Source organism: Engystomops pustulosus, chromosome 5 (genome assembly GCF_040894005.1).
Source record: "Engystomops pustulosus chromosome 5, aEngPut4.maternal, whole genome shotgun sequence".
Taxonomy (NCBI): Eukaryota; Metazoa; Chordata; class Amphibia; order Anura; family Leptodactylidae; genus Engystomops; species Engystomops pustulosus.
In genome coordinates this window covers 151,974,120-151,996,636 of record NC_092415.1, presented here as the reverse complement: position 1 = coordinate 151,996,636, position 22,517 = coordinate 151,974,120, and the positions used below count along the sequence as shown (strand labels likewise).

General features: G+C 40.9%; 1 protein-coding gene across 5 annotated transcripts in view; it reads left to right on the top strand.

Moving 5' to 3' along the window:
* ULK4 (unc-51 like kinase 4) overlaps nucleotides 1–22,517 on the top strand; it is a 488,957-nt gene that overhangs the window by 148,468 nt on the left and 317,972 nt on the right. For all 5 annotated transcript variants that reach the window (XM_072153427.1, XM_072153424.1, XM_072153426.1 and 2 more), the window contains 2 exons: nucleotides 12,793–12,920; nucleotides 21,794–21,927. In XM_072153427.1, the coding sequence (XP_072009528.1) occupies nucleotides 12,793–12,920; nucleotides 21,794–21,927 (262 nt within the window). The remainder of the gene's footprint in view (nucleotides 1–12,792; nucleotides 12,921–21,793; nucleotides 21,928–22,517) is intronic.

Sequence of the window (22,517 nt, the reverse complement as noted above, 5' to 3'; positions counted from 1 at the left end):
TTCACAATGCTGCACATTTGTACCAATAAAGGACTTGTCTTGAGGAAAGGGCATAAGTTCTTTTTTTTTTTCACTTTCACAAATTAAACAGTATAGACAGAACAATACTGTATACGCTCTGTCTAGGCTCCGGCCTCTTAGTACATCTGGAAGCCATCTACAATAGGTCAGGCTTGTTTAGACCTGGTCAGTTTTGATTAAACCAGACAAGTCTTGATTAGACCAGGTCAGACCTATTTAGACCAGGCCATACTTGATTAGACCAGGCCATACTTGATTAGACCAGGTCTGACCTGGTAGAGGTTTTAGCTATAGTCTCTGCCAGGTTTTTTGACCAAGACTTTGGCAAATACGCTGAGATGGGGCGTTCACGCCTGTGTACCTGTCAAACCCAAAGTTGCGTGTGGAGTGGAAAAACCCGGAAAGTGGTTGGGATGGGGCTTCATAAGTTTGGTCTTCTTTTTAAATAATATACATAATTTAGCTATTTTATAATGCAATTAATCCCAACCTTACATTTTGTGCCTTGTATCCTTAAATATATATATATACAGGCAGTCCCCGGGTTACGTACAAAATAGGTTTCCGGAGGTTTATTCTTAAGTTGAATTTGTATGCAAGTCGAAACTGTAAATTTTATAATTGTAGATCCAGACCAAAAATATTTTTGCCCCAGTGACAATTGGAGTTTAACATTTTTTTTTGCTGTATTGGGACCAAGGATTATCAATAAAGCTTCATTACAGACACCTTACATCTGATCTTTGCAGCCTGGGACTAAAGCATTCAGAGAGCTTCACCAGAGGTCACAGGGGGCAGAGAGGTTCGTCTGTAACTATGTGTCGTCTGTAAGTCGGGTGTCCTTAAGTAGGGGACTGCCTGTATATATTTCAAATAAAATTCTCATTAGATTTAATGTCACAAATATTTTAAAAAGTGACATAAAATCTACCTTATATTAGTCTTATCAAAGCAAGGTCTTGCTGTGAATTAGTGCAAAATATTTAATGTCTCTCTCATGGCTTGTCATCATCCTCTTTCTTTTTTAGTCAGTATGTTTTATTATGCATGCAGAATATAGAAGATATGAAGTGAATCCACAGATGTTTCTCAAACAAAGGAGATGGCCAATAGCTGTAAAATATGAGCCTTCTTATAGAGCTCCACTGTGTATCATTTAAAGTGATTTATTTTACATTTTTTCTTTTTTGTTTGTGAAGAAAAAATGTATTAGTCAGATACTACCTCTCTTGTAAGTAAGGCAATAATCTGGATTAAACTGTTTGGTCACAAACCTGTCACTTCAATGTGCACCTAAACCATAACTCTTCCATTCAAACGGCTCTAATGCATTGTTCTGCTAGATGGCTTAGGAAACACTAATAGAAAAGGAGGCCATAAATTGTATTTGTATTGTTTCCAGCAAATAGATTAGAGTGGTTTTCTTGAACTTGCTGAAAATTGTACCTTCCGGTCATGCCAGACATCAAAAATACTGCTTGGAAATAAAATAACGTCGGACATAATGGCTTACCCTTTAAAGACTTTATGACACACAAGGCTTTTAACCAATACATTTGTCAAAAAGGTCATTACTATTTCTAGCAAATATGCACAATCTTTAACGCTGTATGAAATTAGTTTTTTTTCATCTGAACTGAAAGTCTAGAGAGGAAATGTGAGATTTCCATGGATTTACATATTACTTGTAAATCCTTATCACCAATGTACCCCAGACCTCTGCTTAATTTTGTGTAGGTGTCTTTGCTTTGGAAGTAACTGCAGGAATTAACTCCATAAGACCTTATAAAGTCTTATATTTGTAGTTCTAATGTGCTAAATTAGGCTACTTTTACGCCTTCGTCAAGGCAGCGTGCTGAAACGCGCGTCGGGGTGTTCATCTACCTTGGAGGCTACATACCTCTGGTGCCTAGGTAATTAATATACAGGATTCTACCATCCACTATTACTTTTACTTTACTACTGTTTTTTCTGACACTTTAGACTGACCTTCTCTACCTATGAAATACCTTGTTATTGTCTATGCCTCCTTGTTGTTTTTAGACCCCCTTTCCAGCTCTAACTAGCTTCCTCCCAATGTGCAAATGTCTATTCTGTGTATTTTATCCCATGCATGAATTTTTTATACACTCAATAAAGTTTTTCTCATGCTTAACAGCAATAAGTCTGTTTTTTTTTTAGTAGGTTCTGTTATATGTAACACCCTGAACATCGGCAGCGACCAGTCAATTTCTTTTTTCAATGTTTACCTCCCATTTATCAGGGATGGGGAATTAGCATGCAGTGGGATACTTTCTAGCCCTTCGCTGCAAGGATACATTGGGAATACTCACCAAATATCCTTATGATGGAGAGGTAACACGAGAACTTAAAGGATACATGTAAAGTTTCCTTGGTAAAAAAATTTCCCCCTCTCACCACGACAGCACCCAACCAGAGAGAGGGATCCGCCTCCAGGGACAGGAAACCCAGACTTCAAATTGTGCGGTACGCCCCATCTCCTTCAGTGGTTTCCTGTCCCTGACGGGGGATCCAGTGAGTCTCGGTGAGGCTCAAGGAGTCGCGGTAAGGGGGGAATGGGAGTCCCAGGTACCCCCAGGTGGCTGCACAAGATCCCCCGCCGAGACTTACCGGAGGGTGGTTACTCGGCGGGGTGCGCATGTGAATGCTGCGAGGTGCAGCGCAGTCTGTGGGTGCAGACGGGCTCCGGCGCGCCTCCGATCCTGGAGGGAGGCGTGTGTAGGAAGGTGGCTGAGCGCAGGTCCTTCCCACCGCAGTGGTCTTCTAAAAAATGGCGCGCCGCTCAGCGTCCACGTGGAGTGTGACGTCAGAGGCGGGAATTTTAAAAGGAGTTCCCACACAGGAGTCCTGTGTGTTGTTTCTAGCACCCACAGCCAGCCACAGGAGTTGCTCCAGTCGTGGATGGAACGGAGCTATACCCTCACCACTGATAAGATGAGTTCTAATGAAGGTGGTAGAGAGTCGGTGGACACCGCTACGGTAAAGTTTGAGTAGGGGGATAGTCCGCTGATTGGTGAGTGTGGCCTTACCATGCCTTTAAACTGGTTCTGATGATGTCTTATGTGATTCTTGTTTTAGAGGGAAGAATCTCGTAAGGGGAAAGCCACTATAAAGTCTAAGCATCGTGCATGTAGAATCTGTGGAGATAATCTGCCTGACTCTTATTTAAAACCTAACTGTGACCAGTGTGTTCAGCGCCTGTTAGTACAAGATCAGTCGACCTTGTTTGAATCCATGCGTATGCTAATCCAGCAGGAGGTGCGTAATTCTGTGCAGGAAATAAGGCGATCTCTCAGGTCAGAAAATTCCCCGGGCACTTCCAGGCAATTTGAAGATTCTAGCCCTAGTTCGGGGGAGTCTTCGGAGTCAGAGGAGGAAGACAAGTCAGGCAGACCCCTGTTTCCTATAGAAGATATTGATCACCTGGTTAAATTAGTAAGATCAACTATGGAATTGGAGGATGAAAAGGAGGAACGCTCTGTAACAGATGTTATGTTCCAGGGTCTAGGAGAAAGGAAGAGAAAGGTTTTTCCTATCCATGACAATATTTCCTCCCTTATCCAGGCAGAATGGCGCAAGTCGGACAGAAAGGTTTTCATTCCTAAAGCAATGAAGAGGAAGTATCCCTTTCCAGAGAAGGAGACAGAGATTTGGGACAAGGCACCTAAGGTAGATGTTGCCGTTTCTAAAGTCTCTAGGAAGAGTGCGCTTCCAGTGGAGGATTCAGGTGTGCTTAAAGATCCTATGGATAAAAAAGCAGATGGTTTCCTGAGGCGCTCCTGGGAAGCAGCAGCAGGCGCATTCAAGCCCAATGTCGCGGCTACATGCGTGTCTAGGTCTCTTTTTGTTTGGCTTTCCCAACTGGAGGAAAAGATTAAGACTGGGGCGTCCAGGTCACATCTTGTTTCTGAAGTTACCACTGCACAGAAAGCCTCTGCTTTCTTAGCCGATGCTTCGGTGGACGCCTTAAGGTTATCAGCTAGATCGGTGGCCTTATCTAATTCTGCCAGAAGGGCCTTATGGCTGAAGAACTGGACAGGGGACCTTCCATCTAAGAGTCATCTGTGTAGTATTCCCTGTGAGGGGGAGTTCTTATTTGGGTCTGCACTAGACAACATCTTGGAGAAGGCAGCAGACAGGAAGAGAGGTTTTCCTAGTACAAGGCCTCAAGAGAGGAAGTTTTTTCGCCCCTCAAGGCGATTTAGATCTCCTCAGAGATCCGGAGACAAGAAAGAGGGGTGGCGATCCTCCAGGAGGTCTAAGGGATTCATGTTTTCCCGGCCTCAGGATTCCAGTAAACGTCCCGGTCAGCAATGACGCCAGGGGTCCTGTGGGGGGAAGGCTCTCCCTATTCAAGGAGGAGTGGAGCAAGATTACAGGGAGCAAGTGGATTTTGGGGATCATACAAGATGGCCTAAAATTACCTTTTCTATCCCCTCCCCCACAGCGTTTCAAGATAACCTCAGTGGCCGGAAGAGCAGAAAAACAGGCTCTGGAGACCGAAGTAAGATCCTTACTGGGAAAGCAGGTGCTTCGGCGGGTGCCACTGCAAGATCGAGGGACAGGATTTTATTCAACCCTGTTCCTTATAAAGAAACCGGACGGCACATTCCGGACCATTATAAATTTAAAACCACTAAACTGCTACCTACAAGTGGAGAAATTCAAGATGGAATCGATAAGGTCAACAGTAAACCTCCTCTTTCAGGATTGTTTTATGGCCTCCATAGACTTAGCGGATGCATATTATCACGTCCCTATTCATCCGGACAGTCAGAGATTCCTGAGAGTGGCAGTGATGATGGACGGCAAGATAGAGCACCTCCAATTCAGAGCTCTACCCTTTGGAGTGGCGATAGCACCGAGAGTTTTCACAAAACTAATATCGGAAGTAGGAGCCTACATACGAAAATATCAGGGCACCTTTGTGCCATATCTAGACGACTTCCTGCTGATCGCAGGTTCGGCAGAGAAGTTACAGATTTTGATAAGGGTGGTAATGAGGATTCTACATCGCTTGGGCTGGATGGTAAATCTGAAGAAGTCCTCCCTTACTCCGGCCAGATCAAAGATATTCCTCGGCATCACATTAGATTCCACTCAGCAGAAATCTTTCCTTCCTCAGGACAAGGTGGTGAAGATGGTAGCCTCGGTGGAGAAGCTGTACAGACAGCCATCCCCTACCATAAGGGACATTATGAGGACTCTGGGTCTCTTTACAGCGGCAATTCCAGCGGTGCCTTGGGCGATGTATCACGCAAGGCCCTTACAGCTCTTCATGTTGGAGAACTGGGGAGGAGACCAGTCCTCCTTGGACCAGAGGATTACACTTCCCCTACAGATCCTGGATTCCCTGAGATGGTGGCTAAGAGAAGAGAACCTCCAGGCAGGCAGGCCTTGGAGAGAGGAGAACCCCCTATCCATGATTACGGATGCGAGCTCTACGGGTTGGGGAGCCCAGGTCAGGGGCCTCTTATTCCAGGGGTCATGGAACGAGGAATCCAGGGAAAAGTCCTCAAATTACAGAGAACTAGAAGCCATCCTGCAGGCAATCAGACAAGCTCTGCCGATGATTCGGGGGACAGACCTGAAGATTGCCAGGGAGGTACCCGAAGCGGGTCCTTAATGAGCCTCTCGCATCAGATTCTGGAGTTAGCGGAAGCCAACCTAAGATCAATATCGGCGGTACATATAAGGGGCAAGGACAATCTGCAGGCAGACTTCCTAAGCCGTCATCTCTTACGTCAGGGAGAGTGGTCCCTGAATCGGAGGGTGTTCTCCAAGATAACCAGACTCTGGGGTCAACCAGAGGTAGATTTATTCGCCACAAGAAAGAACAGACAGGTCAGGCTCTTCTGCTCCCTAGACCCGAGAGACCGATCTTTAAGTCTGGATGCCTTCTCAATCAAGTGGAACTTCGGCCTAGCCTATGCATTTCCACCCCTGTCTATTCTACCGAGGGTTCTGAAGAAGATACGACAAGACCAGGCCAGAGTTATCCTTATAGCCCCCTTCTGGCCCAGAAGGGCATGGTTCTCAGTACTGAGAGAGCTATCGATATCAGACCCTTGGATCCTCCCAGAGAGTCACGATCTCCTCTCCCAGGGCCCAGTATTCCACCCGCAGATTGCGAACCTCCATCTGACGGCCTGGAATTTGAGAGGCGCATCTTGAGGGAAAAAGGCCTCTCGGACAAGGTAATTACAACCCTGCAGAGGAGTAGAAAGGTAGTTACCTCTAAAATCTATTTCAGGGTCTGGAGAGTATTCTCAGATTTTTGTTCTCCAGATAAAATAGACTTAGCTCATCCAAATATAGCTAAGATATTAGATTTCCTGCAAGCAGGATTAGATAAGGGCCTAAAACCTGCCACCCTTAAAGTTCAGATTTCTGCCCTTAGCTCCCTGTTTGAGTCCCCTTTAGCCTCTCATCCCTGGATATCTCGGTTCATAAAAGCGGCATCTCGTATGACCCCATTTAGGAGATGTACGGTGCCCCCCTGGGACCTCACTCTGGTATTGAATTATTTGATAAAAGACCCCTTTGAGCCCCCTGGAGTCTTGTTCACTAAAATGGTTGACCATTAAAGTCGTATTTTTGGTAGCAATCACTTCAGCCCGTAGGGTTGGAGAGATATCATCTCTATCCTGTAGAGCGCCTTTTCTCAAGATCTTGGATGACAGGGTAGTTCTGATGACAGACCCGGCCTTTTTACCAAAGGTAGTCTCTAGATTCCATAGATCCCAGGAGATCAGGCTCCCATCCTTCTGTAGTAACCCTTCTACAGATAGGGAAAGGGAGTTTAACAAATTAGATGTTAAAAGGGCCATTGAGCTTTATTTGGATAGGACTAGAGATTGGAGAAAATCTGATAGTCTTTTTGTTCTTTTTGGTGGCAAGAATAGGGGGCAGAAGGCCTCAGCGGTAGTTATAGCTAGATGGATCAGGCAAGCTATTAGCTCCGCTTATGTAGCAGCCGGTCAGCCGATACCAGAAGGTCTAAAAGCCCATTCCACTAGAGCAGTCTCCTCCTCTTGGGCAGAATTTAGAGAGGTGTCAGTTAATCAGATTTGTCAGGCTGCCACCTGGTCTTCTCCGCACACTTTCTACAGGCACTATAGGCTAAATGTAGCAGGTGCACAGGAACTTTCCTTTGGGCGAAGAGTTCTTTCTTCGGTTATCCCTCCCTAAGGATTTCATCTATGTTATTCTCTCTGGTTGGGTGCTGTCGTGGTGAGAGGGGGAAACCGGTAATTACTCACCGGTAATTGTGTTTCCTTGAACCACGACAGCACCCTGGTTATTCCCTCCCTTGTAATTTCTTTTCACACTTGGGTGTTAGCGTTTGGTGTGTGTCACAAAGGTGTGAGATTCTCTCATTGAAAGTGATACTGAATGATACGGTGGTCAGAATTAATCAAGAACATTAAGTCCCATACAGTCTCTGTAATCCACTGAAGGAGATGGGGCGTACCGCACAATTTGAAGTCTGGGTTTCCTGTCCCTGGAGGCGGATCCCTCTCTCTGGTTGGGTGCTGTCGTGGTTCAAGGAAACACAATTACCGGTGAGTAATTACCGGTTTTAATATTAACCCCTTTTTGTTTTTTTTTTGTTTACATTTTTCACTCCCCAATTTCAGAAATTTTCTGCATACAGAGCTGTATATAGGCCTGTTTTCTGTGTAACAAATTGTACTTCCTAGTGATGTTATTAAATATTCCACACCATGTACTGGGAAGCTGGGAAGAAATTCCAAATCCTGTGAAATTGGCAAAATAACAAAACTTGCACCATTTTCTTTTGGTCCCTGTTTTTCCTGCTTTCACAGTGTGCTCTAAATTACATTTTCCCTTATTCTTTGATTTGGTGTAACCATGGAGATACTACATTTATTTAGGTTTTATTGTATTTCAGTAGATTTAAAAATTATTATCTTTTGTACAAAAAATATTCTTCATTTTGCCTGTAGTCTGTGACCAAAAACTTTTTTTATACTTCATTGTACTTCTGTTACATTGTTGCACTGAACTTGTAAAGACTTCAGGCTGTCATGGCAACTGATTGTCACTCTCCAATGACATCATGGGGAGCAACAATCATGTTAATTGCCGCCAACAGCGGCACCAATATCGGATGTTAGCAGTGGGTGTTTGCTGCATAATGCTGTAAACACTCTGTTTATGAAGTTGGCATATCCCTCCTCATACACCTGCTGGGGAATGTCATAGTGGGGCAAGAGGTTAAAGACAAACATGAATTGTTCCACTGATACTGGAGTTGTATCACTTATAGTTGCAATGACACAGCAATTTGCTGTTTTGGTTGATCCTGCATCATCACAAATGTTAGACATCTGCTTGATTTCAGAAAAGACTCGACTATAAACTAGTTATGTACTGACTTTTTATATTTGCTATTAGTAATGAAAACCTTTTTATTGGTTATATTACCAGATAGTAGTTCCTTTAGCGGCACCGTTCTGGCATTCTTACATCTTTTTATTATTATTATCTATGCAATCATTTTTCAACACACCAACTTCCATAAATGATTAGGTACATTTGTAGCTAAATTGGCAGTAATTCTTACATCAATCATACTGCAAAGGAGGGTTGGAGAGTCCAGCTTAGCTTCTTTGGAGACATACCTCTCTAAAGAGAAAAAAATTGTCAAATCAATGTGAATTCTGGCCACAGTAGATATTCTCAGAGTAATCATTCCATTTCTTTGTTATCTAAGACAGTGTTATTACTGGCCTTGATACCATCCTCAAAATAACAGGCCAAAGCTGTAAATGAATATAGATAGACAAGCTTGCTCTTTTAATTGAATCACCAAAACAAACTTATTATTTTACATAACTTCCGGCCTGGTGCACATAACATAAAAATGACATGCAGTGGGTACGGAAAGTATTCAGACTCCTTTAAATTTTTCACTCTTTGTTTCATTGCAGCCAATTAGTAAGATCAAACAAGTTATTTTTTGTTCTTTTATGTACACTCTAGACCCCATCTTGACAGAAAAAATATATATCACATGGGCATAAGCATTTAGACCCTTTGCTGTGAAACTCCTATTTAGCTCACTCTCTCCATCTCCTTCTGTTCCTCCTTGAGATGGTTCTACTCCATCATTGGAGTCCAGCTGTGAATTAAACTTATTGGACTTGATTAGGTAAGGCACATGGCTGTCTATATAAGACCTCACAGCTCACATTGCATGTCAGAGTTATTGAGAATCATAAGGTCTAAGGAACTACCCTAAGGCCACAGAGACAGACTTGTAGCAAGGCACAGATCTTGTCAAGTTAAGAATTTCTGCAGCACTCAAGGCTCCCAAGAGCACAGTGGCCTCCATAATCCTTACAAAAATGGAACGACCACAACTCTTCCTCGACCTGGCCATCCAGCCAATCTAAGCAATTGGGGGAGATGAGCCTTGGTGAGAGGGTATAAGAAGAACCCCGAGATCCCTTTGGCTTATCTCCAGAGATGTAGTAGGGAGAAAATCCCACAAAGTCAACTATCATGGAAGCCCTCCACCAGTCCGGGCTTTATGGTAGAGTATGCTGAAGGTTACCCTTTCCTCAAGACGGGGTAAAAGTGTACATTAACACCTTTGCGACCAGGGATGAACTATATCGTCCTCGTGCTGCGAATAATGTGTGGAGAGAGCTCCAGCGGGTGTCGGCTGTATTACACAGCTAACGCCCGCCTGTTAATTCCGGGGTCGGTGCTGGCAGATAGCAGGCTATTACAAATTTTTGTAATATTGCTATATACTGCAATACAGTAGTATTGCAGTATATAGTATTAGCAATTGGACCCTGCAGAGTTAAATTACCCTGTAGGGTCTGAAATAATGGTTTTAAAAAAAATTTAAGTAAAAAAAAGAAAAAGTTTAAATCACTCCCCTTTCCCTAGATCACATATAAAAGCAAATAAACAGTAAGAATCATAAACATGTTTGGTATCGCGTCCCCAAATGTCTGATCTATCAAAATATAATAACTATTTTTCATTAGTCGAAAGTGCCACTTTTTTGCCATTTTGAAAAATATAAAAAATTCTCTAAAAAGTGAAGGCCGTACAGTCCTCTAAATGATAGCATTAAAAATGTCATCAAAAGTTGCAAAAAATGACACCACCCACAGCTCCGTACACTGACATGGCAAAATGAAGATTTTTTTTTTTTGTACTGAAGGTTTTAATTTTTCTAAATGTATGAAAACATTGTAAAACCTATACAAATGTGGTATCCCGTGTTTGTACCGACCCAAAGAATAAAGTAGACATGACATTTGGGGCGTTCAGTGAAAGCTGTAAAAGCCAAGCCCACAAAAATATGGCACAAATGCTTTTTTTCATCATTGCATTCATAATGTTTTTCCCGCTTCCTAGTACACAGCATGGAATAATAAATACTGTCACTATGAATTGCAATTTGTCACGCAGAAAACAAGCCCAAACACAGATCTTTAAATGGAAAAATAAAAAAGTTATAGATTTTTGAGAATATGGAGTGAAAAATGAAAACACAAAAATGAAAAAGGGCCACGTCCTTAAGTGGTTAATGAGCAAAAAACTTAATTTTTTTTGATCTTACCAATTGGCCACAAAGAGTGAAAAAATTAAAAGGGTTCTGAATAGAGATGAGCGAGCACTAAAATGCTCGAGTGCTCGTTATTCGAGACAAACTTTTCCTGATGCTTGAGTGCTCGTCTCGAATAACGAGCCCCATTGAAGTCAATGGGAGACTCGAGCATTTTTCAAAGGGACCATGGTTCGGGAATAAAATGTGTTATTTAATTGAAAAAGAATGTCTTCTGATAAGTAAGCAGATGTATGCAAACATCTGCAATCTATTCTTCACTGTTCCGTGCATATATTATCTCCCGACAAGTTAGCAGATGTGAAGAATAGTGAAGAATAGAATAAAAACAGTGAACACAGAATCATTTAAGTGAAAAACGCAGTGAAAAACAGTGAAGAATAGATTGCAGATGTTCGGCACATCTGCTTACTTGTCGGGAGATACGCTGTCCCGGGATCCGTGCTGCTGCTCCCCGGTGTCTCCGTGCTGCTGCTCCCTGGTGTCTCCGTGCTGCCCCAGTGTCTCCGTGCTGCCCCGATGTCTCCGTGCTGCCCCGATGTCTCCGTGCTGCCCCGATGTCTCCGTGCTGCCCCGATGTCTCCGTGCTGCCCCGATGTCTCCGTGCTACCCCGATGCCTCCGTGCTTCCCCGATGCCTCCGTGCTGCCCAGATGCCTCCGTGCTGCCCAGATGCCTCCGTGCTGCCAAGATGCCTCCGTGCTGCCCAGATGCCTCCGTGCTGCCAAGATGCCTCCGTGCTGCCAAGATGCCTCCGTGCTGCCAAGATGCCTCCGTGCTGCCAAGATGTCTCCGTGCTGCTGCTCCCCGGTGTCTCTGTGCTGCTCCCCGGTGTCTCTGTGCTGCTCCCCGGTGTCTCTGTGCTGCTCACCGTGTTCTTCAATGTGTTCTTCACACATATATATTGTTCTTCACATAGTATTTTGTTCGCACCGTTCCGCGCGTATCTTCCGACAAGTAAGCAGATGTGCCGAACATCTGTAATCTATTCTTCACTGTGTTCTTCACTGTGTTTTTCACTTAAATTATCCTGTGTTCACTGTTTTCATTCTATTCTTCATTGTTCTTCACTGTTTTTTTAATTAAACGCTCGATCTCGAGCAGGGGAAATACTCGTCCGAGCAACGAGCCTTTTCGAGTACCTTAATACTCGAACGAGCATCAAGCTCGGACGAGTATACTCGCTCATCTCTAGTTCTGAATACTCTCCGTTCCCAATGTACTATGGCGAGAGCTTTAGGATGCTGCTGAGTGGGTGAGCAACTTAATACTTTCTGCCTTTGTTTTCTCCCTTTCTCATACAAAGCACTTGATTCAACATATGATCGCTGGATGCTGCTGCTGGGTCTGTCTAGAACAAGCACAGCCTAAACAGTAATAATTGTCACTGTTAGGATGTCCCTTTTCACCTGTAATGGGAGCTGTACAGCAAATCCAGTTACAGTGAAAAAGTAGAATGTAAAAATAATAAATGAAAAAATATAGTACACAAAGGTCTATTCTAACCTTTTGGAAAAAAAATCCTCAAACTATGTTTTCTCCTGCAGTCATTAATGTCCCCCTATAAAACACACAGTGGTCTTAAAACAGGCATGTTATATATATCAACATTTTCACTATGTTATAGAGAAGAAAAAGTTAAAATTAAAAAAAAACTTTTTTAATTTAAAATTTGTTTAAAATTTAGATTGAAAGTAAAAATTCAGACCAAAACATTAAATAAAATATGAATCCTATTTTTCACCCAAAAAAGTGTTGCATAAATCAGCTAGCCAAAATAATTAAAAAGTTTGAGTCAACTTTTAAGAGACTATTTACATCTTTTTTTTAATTTGTTTTTTAAAAAAAACTGCAGTGGAACCACTTCACATGACTATCTCCTTAGAGTACTGCCTATTAACCAGACAAATGATAGATTCTCCTACATTCAAAGAAGGTTTTTTTAATTGTACTTTTAGGTGGTCTTCTTAAAGAAGTTTATCTGTATAATGGAAAGAAAGCACAGTGAATATTTATATCTTTTTTTTTTTTTATTGATATTTTTTTTTTTTTACTTTTCTCATTGATCAAATGTTTCTTTCACTTTGTGATTTACTGTGTGGTCTTATGCTCATCAATTTTTTTCATCCTTTTTAGGACTTTGTAACAAAGATAGTTCGTCTTCTGGAAAGCCCTTCAACTGCAATAAGAGCAAAAGCTTTTCTGGTCATTTTGCAAGTTTTAATTAACAACAAAGAGATGTTACTTCTCTGCTGCCAAAGCAGGTAAATCTAATTGGAGTCAATTTTTTTCTGTATTTTTCTAGTGTTGAAGTATAAATTTGTAAATCGGATATATAATGACAAATGTCCTGTTTGTCAAACTTACATTTACCATATCTCAGCTTTTTGTTGGCATCATTTTATAAGTGATCTTACATTTTATTACAATGCTAGAAAGATCACAAATCGAACAGCATTCTTTAAAATTTTCAAGAAAATATTTTAGAATTGATTATTGTCTTTAGAATTGAATTGCCTGTCCGCGACTCCAATTCTACTCAACGTCTTTGTAACTCGCCTTGGCTGCCACTGTGGACCAAGTAACACCTGTAGAACGACGCTGCAGCAAGTCCAACCCACTTTGCTGCAGGCTCTGGTGAAAACCGGGTACCACTTAGATTCCCGTCCCAGGTGTCTGCTTACGTCCGCTACCCCTGGAGACTGACACTGATGTTTTCATTGCTACCACTTTGGGGATTGTGTCACTTTTTATTAAAGTTTTTTATGTGTTGTGAAAAGATCTTAATTATGAGAGAGAAATTCTAGGCATAATGCATATTTCCATTTCACAAATATCCCTAATAATTACAGACAGGCTTTTGCAGTAACTATTTCAACGGTTAATAGGCGCTTTCACTACAAAAGGAAGCAATTGCCTAATTCCTAAACTATTACTACTAAAATTATTGTGCCTAGTATGTATCTGTGTAGGACTTATGAGGGAAAAGCTGGAATTAAAACAAAGTGTATAGGATGCCGGCAGGAAAAGATATGATCCAAGAAAGATTCTGAGACATACAAGGTTTGTTTATACCTCCTACTAATAAATTGCCCGGCCTCCTGGTGTCATCAGAAGCAGGGGGGCTGCTCATGGAATCTTAGAATCTATTTAGATGAAATTTAGTCTCCAGCTAAAAAATGGTCATTCTTTGGGGGTCCCAGGTGGACAGTTTGATCAGGCCTTTCTTCTTCTTTAGGTGCCAGACTTTAAACATCACGTAATGTATTAAGTTCTGTTTTTTGTATCCTTTTTTATTTTACCAAACTGTAATGTTTTGCAGTGTATGTTTATGTCTGTCTAATGTGTCACCCTTTTTGTATAAAAACCCTTTTTAAATGTAAGCACTGTCCTTTTGATATTAAAATTCCATTTTATAAAAACCTTCCTTCGTTCCAACGATTCCATAACTCTGGGGAGACATTACCTTCATTGATTGCTTAATTTGTGGCTGTAATATTAAATTGGTGCCTAATATATCCTAGGTGTTTCGTCAGCCTATATACTGTATGACGATTGGTGGCAGCTAAACTTGCTCAGGTTCTTGGAGGGCATAGAGCTGTCAGAGCATGGTGCAGAGAGACCCGACAGGCTCCCTTCCTGAACCTAAGTCAGATCCAATCAGTGAGCAGCAAAATTCTGCAAAACTGCAAAAAAGTGGAAATTCAGACATTTGGGTGCATTTTTTGTTACAGGGTTCACCTCCATAAATAACTGTTTTTATATGTTTATAGATTGGGAATTTTGAGTTGTTTTTTTTTCTTAATAACAAGGGCTTGGCAAGGTTAAAGAACAGTTTATCCTGATAAACAGGGCACACTCCAGTGTGTCAGTGTGCTTGGTTTACAATCCTTTATCCAGGTGGTAGACTTCCTTTAACTTGGAAGTTAAATTATTTCATTTCAGAAAAATAATTTCGAATTAAAAGATTTTAAATGGCTGAATTGATATCTCAGGAACATCCAGCTACCATACCCTGCTTTGCCTAACTTGAAGTAATGCAATAATATGCAAGTCCTTAAAGGGGTTCGCCTATGAAAGAAAATTCTCAAATTTCAATCCCCTAGTGATGTTACATAATAAAGATCATTTTACTCAGTTTTATTGCTGTTTTAGCTCCTATCACTCAGTGATGGTCAGTGTAAGCTTCCAGAGTGTGGGCGGGGACTCTCTAAGCAGACACATTATGATACATCTAGTTCTATCAGCTGACAATGTGGGTAGATTATCAGAGTCCAGGTTTATATACAGTTTCATTTAGTTTCTGAACATTGTACTAGTATCTGACACTTGGAAAGAGAGATGAGACAGACCAGAGATGAGAGATGGTGAGATCCATGAGATGCATATTACACATGACATTATCACATCCATTACATACTGCCAGCACTACTTATCTGATTGTAGCTTTACACTTCTCACACTGCTGCGTGCAGGAAGTCAGTGTCTGTGTCAGTGTGTGTATATAAATCCCCATCTGTTGTGCTGGTCCTGGAAAGCAGGGAGCAGTGGGAGAAAGAAGCTCAGTGAGGCGTCAGGCAAGACGGCTGCCGACCCTAAAGTCAGAAGTTATAGGGTCATGTCTAGTGACAACCAAAATTGTGTACAGCAGGACTGATAGAGACAGCTAGGACTTATGTCTGTTAAATGTATTTTTATTAATAACAGTGAATGAGAGAATGTGTTATTTTGTTATCCTGAGTACATTTAAGAAACTTGTCTTCATGGGAATACCCTTTTAAATTGCATAAAAACATTGTTTGGATGAAGGATATTAAAAGTTATTTAACGCTTTATTGAAATGTCAAGTCAAGACTCATGGTTCAGAAATGCCTTTTACCTCACCAGCATCCATTCCTGTACAACAAATGGCAAAACAACTCATTTATTCTGTATAGTTGCAGGGAAAAACATAAAAAAAATTTGGTGTTCTGAATGTCTTGAAGGCCATTGTAGGCCCTGTCCTTAAGGTGCTAAAGAAAAGTGTCCTTTGCTCTCTTGCCTTATTGTCCTGCTTTTTGTTTAAATCGGCTTTCTCTACCATTCTTGCCTAGGTAGCAATATGTCATATTGTAACGATTGAATGGATTTTATGCCTCCTCTACTGGTCAATAATGTTTCTCCCTAAATTTTCCAAATTATGTTTTTGTGTGTGTTGCCACGCCTCAGTATAATGGTTGGAAAAGGGTCTGCCCTTCGTATCCCAGGGAAAAGAGAGATAAAATATAAACGTGAGTATAGACCTGGTACACCATTTCTCAGGACACAGATGGAAATTGTGTTTCAAATTCAAATGAAATGGTGTTATGGTGTAGGTCTATACTCATGTTTATGAATTATGTTTTCTATAATTTTTTTCTTGGTATTTACTGACTTTTCTTATAAACAATTAAAAACAAATGGGTGCAATCACAGGTTTATGTATTATGGAAGGGGTCTACAGGCAGTCCCCGGGTTACATACAAGATAGGTTCCATAGGTTTGTTCTTAAGTTGAATTTGTATGCAAGTCAAAATTGTATATTTTATATTTGTAGTTCCAGACAAAAAATGTTTTTGCCCCAGTGACAATTGGAGTTTCAAAATGTATTGCTGTAGAGACACTTTACAGCTTATCATTGTAGCCTGAGACTATAGTAAAGCATCCTGAGAGCTTCAGCAGAGGTCACCGTGGCCAGAGGGGTCCATCTTTAACTAGGGGTCATCTGTAAGTCTGGTGTCCTTAAGTAGGGGGCCACCTTTATTTGGATGCCCTGGGCCCTAACAGTAAGGTGACATAATCTTGGTCAGTATCATACTGTAATCATTTTGGCTCACTAGAGCCCCTCCAGTATCCAGGGCCCTGGCTTTAATCCCATTCCTTCCTGCTCCCTATGCTTTCTCCCCCTCCCATCCCTAATCTCACAGCAGAACAGATTATGTGCTTTGTGCTGCCGGTGAGATTACAGCTGGCAGAAGAAGGGGGACAGTGTAGAGCAAGCAGGGGGAGTAGAGCCAGAGCTTTGCTGACCAGAAGAGCTCTGTTGACGCCCCACAGAGCCCTTTCAATTCATTTACATAAATATTAAAGTTAATTCTTAACCAAACTACAAGACATGGCTCCTAATAAACGTATAGCTGTATTCGTCCTCCTGTTAGCTACTCAGCAGCATTAAGGGTGAACATTCAGGCATCCCAGTTTAAATCTGCCTTCTTCCACCATTAAAATCGTTCCCTAAACGTTTTCAACCTTTGTCTATGTTGGCTCCACCCACCGAGGTGTGGCCTCCACCCACCACCAATTGGCCCTACCCATTGTGGTTTGTGTGAAATGGTGACGAGATCTGTAGTTTCCCACACAGTGTTCACTGCTCAATACACCATACAGTGAAAGCGACAGTATTTTGGTAAGGACGGGAAGAGGACTTCCTGTCTACTCATGCTGAGATTTGAAGAGACACAGAGCAGCCTGCCAGTCAAAAGAAGGATTCATTCACTGGCAGCTCGGGAGAAAACTTTTGGCTTTTCTCTACTCATTTGCATATTAGAAAAATGGCTGTAATGAGGTCCCACAAAAGTCCCTCAGTGGTGGATCATTTTAGGTGATATGGGGAAGAATTTTAACTCCGTCAGAGCAGGTATGATTGGTGTGAGGAGTGAAATTCTGGTGACAGGTCTTCTTTAAAGAATCAATACTTCCAGTCAATCAATAATGAAAACATGGGTGTTTAACAAAAAACTTGTTCCTTGTTTATAAAGTTTCATACAATCACATTTTAACAAATTTTACCGATTACCTGAAGAGGACGAAATGAATCCCTACTTAAAGGGAGTTTTTACACCATGTAGAACTTTTTTATTTATACATTTAATTTTTTATTCCCCCTAAACCGCACCAGGAAAGTTCCATGATACAAAGATATCAGTATAAATGGAATTAGTCACCTACTTGTCCTGCCTGATTCTAGACACCTAGAGAAGTTGGCTAGTGGAATCAGAAATAAACATGGTGAAGGATACTATGGGAGTCATTTACAAATTAATGCGAAATATTCTGGCAGACTTTTTTTTTAATGGTGGGAAAAGCCATTTTAGGAATAGAGGTGTTGTAGATAATGAATTCTCAGCCATGTACCATACCTCCCAAGTATAATATTTATTGCTGGAATGTCCCATGAAACAGGTTGCAAAACATATAGACATACAAAAATTTGTGAAACAGTGGGAATTCTGCTTCTCCTGCTTCTAATTGAGGTCACAACGGGATATCAGGATAATCGCAAATGGCCAGGAACAAAGCGTTCTCTTAGGCATAGAAGCACAAGATCCGGCATGGATCACAGGAAGAGCTGAACCATTTATAGGTTGTCAGGTAGCAGTACGCAGGCCCTTTAAATTTTAGACAGCCGGCAAGAGCGGGTCCTAGGAGACGGGGACGCGCGTGCTGCAGCGAGGAAACCGTCGCTGGAGTGTGGCCAGGTAAATGAGGCTGCTGTTGGCGTGAGGAGGCACACGGATGCGCCTGCGACCCAGATGATGGGTCACAGGAGCACCCATGACAAAACATTAATCATTTTAAAATCATCTTCTCTTTATTATGTAAATGAGGTTGGGCAAAAGGAGAAAGTGATGTCTGATTTTACCCCTCCCCTATCCTCCCCCTGCTCATATCTGTGTGTAATGTGTAGTAACCCATTGCTAGTTTTTGTGCATTATCTGGTGTCAAGTACCTGACATGCTCTGTTATCCTATACACATGGGAGAGACACAGACATCGGCTACACAAGTACCTGACATGCTCTCTCCTCCCATGCACATGTAATAGACACAGAAATCAGCTACACAAGTACCTGACATGCTCTCTCATTCCATACACATAACAGCATTCTGTAGCAATTTAATCTCTCACACACACAGGATGCAGGGGGCTTGGCAGCCAGAACTAGGAAGCACCAGGAGTGTCACATCATTATACAGACTCAGTCATGTGTATAGGAGTATCTCATACACACACAGGCTGCAGGGGGTGCCAGAACCAGGAAGCACATAGAAGAGCCAGCACCAGGAGTGTCACATCATTATACAGGCTATCAGTCAAGCACTGGGGGAATGGTTGTGCCTCACACTCATGAATAAGCTGGAAAGCTGAATATGCTAATGACTCACTGTACCCATCTAAGGTCATTAGCATAGAGCTTTAGGACCTGATTGTTTAAGTTTACAGGCATGTATAGGGACAATGTAGGGATAGAGGCAATGCTCTCTAATGGCAGTGTTTGTAAATATATTTAGTTTTGAGGGTTCATTTGCCTGACAGATTCTTTAATGTTTATTGATATCCTGGAAAACGTTAGATAATATGTTTACAGCATAAAACAAATAGAATGAAAGCATGTAACTCCAAATTTAAATTCTGTTAAATATTTCCTGTAAAAAATTCTATTGTTAGCAGAATGAAAATCTCATGGTGGAGAAAGCTTTTTGAGCAGCTTGTCTTGAAGCAGCAGTTGTTTCACACTTATGCTACAACCATTTAGGTTTTCTTTGTAACACACCTTGGTGATAAATATACTGTTTCTGAAAACTGTCATGAATGTTTGAGTGAATGCTCAGTGATAATACGTATTGACATGGTGTGAATGGATGTCCTAGTGTGAGAGCCCTCAGCTCTACAGGTAGAACAATTGTTTTTTAAACTGATTATGTTATCTTCTGTTTTAAAATAGAGATTGATATGCATATGAATGTGATAGAATGTATTCTATGTTGATTGCAAAACAAAAATCATTTTCAGTATATGTGTATAGTGTTTTGTGTGCATGTATATAATTTTACATTTTTTCTCCCAAAAAAATAAGACCGTATTTCCATGTAAAATCTATTGTGCATTTACAAATCCTGTGTCAACAACTTCTTTAACATCCTTATAACTCTACAAACTCTAAATTTCATGCTGAATTTCTTGCAACTCAACTTCAACTCAACTTGGATTCATTTGCCCCAATCTCTCATGTTTAGCACTTTTCTTCAATTAGTTCTTAACCAACATTGGGAGAGAAAAAAGAACTGGACCGCACATCATACAATGATCTTTGCCGCTAGGTGCGGCATCAAATGGCATCCACCGCCGCTGCAGCACAGCACCAGCATGGACCAAGACCCAGTTGCCTCCCAGCACCCATACTGGCAGGCATTGCTGCCATAGCTTCAGACCCCTGGTCCCCACCTTTTTGGGGGAACTAAATGAATTGAACTCATAAGAGGGGGCTTACAAGGTGGATGTTGACTTAGAACAACTGTTTAGAAAATATGTTGGTTTTGTTGTTACTCCGTAATAAGTATAGGAATAAATTAACATAATCCATGAAACACTAATACCAAACCTGCCCTCTTTGTGTTTCAATTATACTTTTGCTGCATCTTATCAGTGAAGGCATAAGGATCCTGTTCCCTCTGGCTGCAGGCACATGGTAAACTCCATGTAAGCCCTATTTTTCCATAGGTTAAAAAACAAGGCGCTGCACTCTTCCTCTTGATTTATTGCCATATATTGTTTAATCACTGCTGCCAATGTAAGGCACACCCATTTGCCAATGAAAATGGTAGCCTACTGTCAAGTTATTAATAAATTAGTATAAGAAAGAATGTTACTAGAGTGACCTGATAAAGCCTCAGTTATGTTATTGTTTGCCATTGGAGTTACAGAACATGAAGTAGTAGAACATGCAGTGCAGTGCGAGCAATCCCTCCATTACCAGTACAATTTGATAAATTAGTTTGCTATTTTCATGAAAATAATATTAATGAGTTAATCTGGCCTTTGATTGATTTGTATATTGATGACACAGCTGATCGTCCAGTGGATAGGCCATCCATATTAATCATTGATCAAGGGCCAGAAAACCTTGTAATATGCAGTTTTACTGAATTTGTAGATGAGGAAGTTATGACATGCAAACCAAACCCACTTACATGCTGATATGTGTCTTCTCTGGCGGGATCCACTCTTCTTTTAGGTTCTTATGCCCTTATCTTTAAACAAAAAAAATGCAAATGAGCGTGAGGTGCTCCAGGTTCCATAGATCTTAATGGAGCCAAGAGTCCAACAGGTGCATAGTTTGTAAAGCCTTATTTTCTTAAAACAAGGGTATAGGAAGCCTAAAAAAAGAGTGGATCCTACCAGAGGGGGCACACACCAGTATGCACATCTGTACAGGCAGTCCCCGGGTTACGTACAAGATAGGTTCTGCATGTTTGTTGTAAGTTGAATTTGTGTGTAAGTCGGAACTGTATACTTTTTAATTATAACCCCAGGCAACATTTTATTTAGTCTCTATGACTATTGGGTTTTAAAAATGTTGGATTGTCATAACACCCAGGATTAAGAACAAATCTTAATTGCAAACACCTTTGATAATTGTTATAGCTGTTTATTGTAGCCTGTGACTGAAGCACAGTAAATTACCAAAATCCAGAACTATGGGTTGTCTGTAAGTCGGGTGTTCTTAAGTAGGGGACCTGCCTGTACTTTATTTTCTCTATCCTGGACAATTTTGACATTTCATTACCAATTTTTAAATTGTGGGCATAAATATCTCGATTTATATCACTTTAAGAAAAATGTGATTTCTGTGCATTTCAGCATTTTATTAGCTGACTTTCAGGAACTTTTTTTCCTTTAATAGTATAACTTTTGATTCAAACTAAATAGGATTGCTTTGAAGTTAATGATGACTAGCAACATTTTTAGAACACATTGGTCAATGGGTATCTAATGGGTCTGTTCATCAAGCAAATGGGTTTAGACCGGTGGGATTGAATATGCTTACAGTCTGTGTACTGTGATATAGTGTTTTCTATTTGGTATAGCTACATTATATATTACACGCCAGGTAATGGTAATGAATGTATAGTGTTAGAAACATAGAAAGTGTGTCTGTCTTAATTCCATACAATGTAGAGTATTACAGAGCATCTAAAGTAATGATAAATCATTCTTTTGCAGCTCGACATGTCATTCCATTTCAAGTTTCTTCAGGTTGACTTTGGTGACATTGGAAAAATGATATATTATTTTATATTGTCAGAGAGGCTAATCTTTTGCATTGACTTGTTTTCAGACTTGTGATGTACATCGAAAGAGACAGCAGAAAAACCACACCAGGAAAAGAGCAGCAAAGCGTCAACGAATACCTGTCAGTATGTCTGGACCTCCTCATCCATCACATAGTACATGAGCTGCCAGGAATTCTGGGTAATATAATCGGATATAAAAAAGATCATGTTGTATTTCTCATTCTCATTGTTGTATTTGGTCATTTTATTATAAAATACAATTTGATTTCATGACATTTATTCTACACTATTTACATATTAATTGTATATTATTTACATATAATCACTAATGTCACACTTTCAAAATGTTATCTGAAAAGCCACACCATTACCTTTGTCCTCCATTGGTAGACCGCACCAGGCAGCTTAAGCAACATGTAAGACATGCCAACATGCTTCTCTTATTGTACGTAATGTTGTATCGTATACATAAACTAAATAATTGTTTTTTATAAGTGATGTGCATTGTACTTTCTTGAGACATTGTTGAGAACAATTTCATATTTGCTATGTCCATATGAGCTTTTTGGTGCAACACTGCAATTGAACTGAAAGGAAAGCAGGGTATTGTCAATCAAGACTGAGTTGGAGGTGCGGGTGGTGAAATCGAGATAGCACTTGGCGCATTTGTTGTAGGGCACTGACAGATTTTATTTAAAGCTTAATTCCGAAGCTACCTGGACAGAAATAGTTTTGGCACAGCTAGAGCCTTTGATAACAACCCTACGA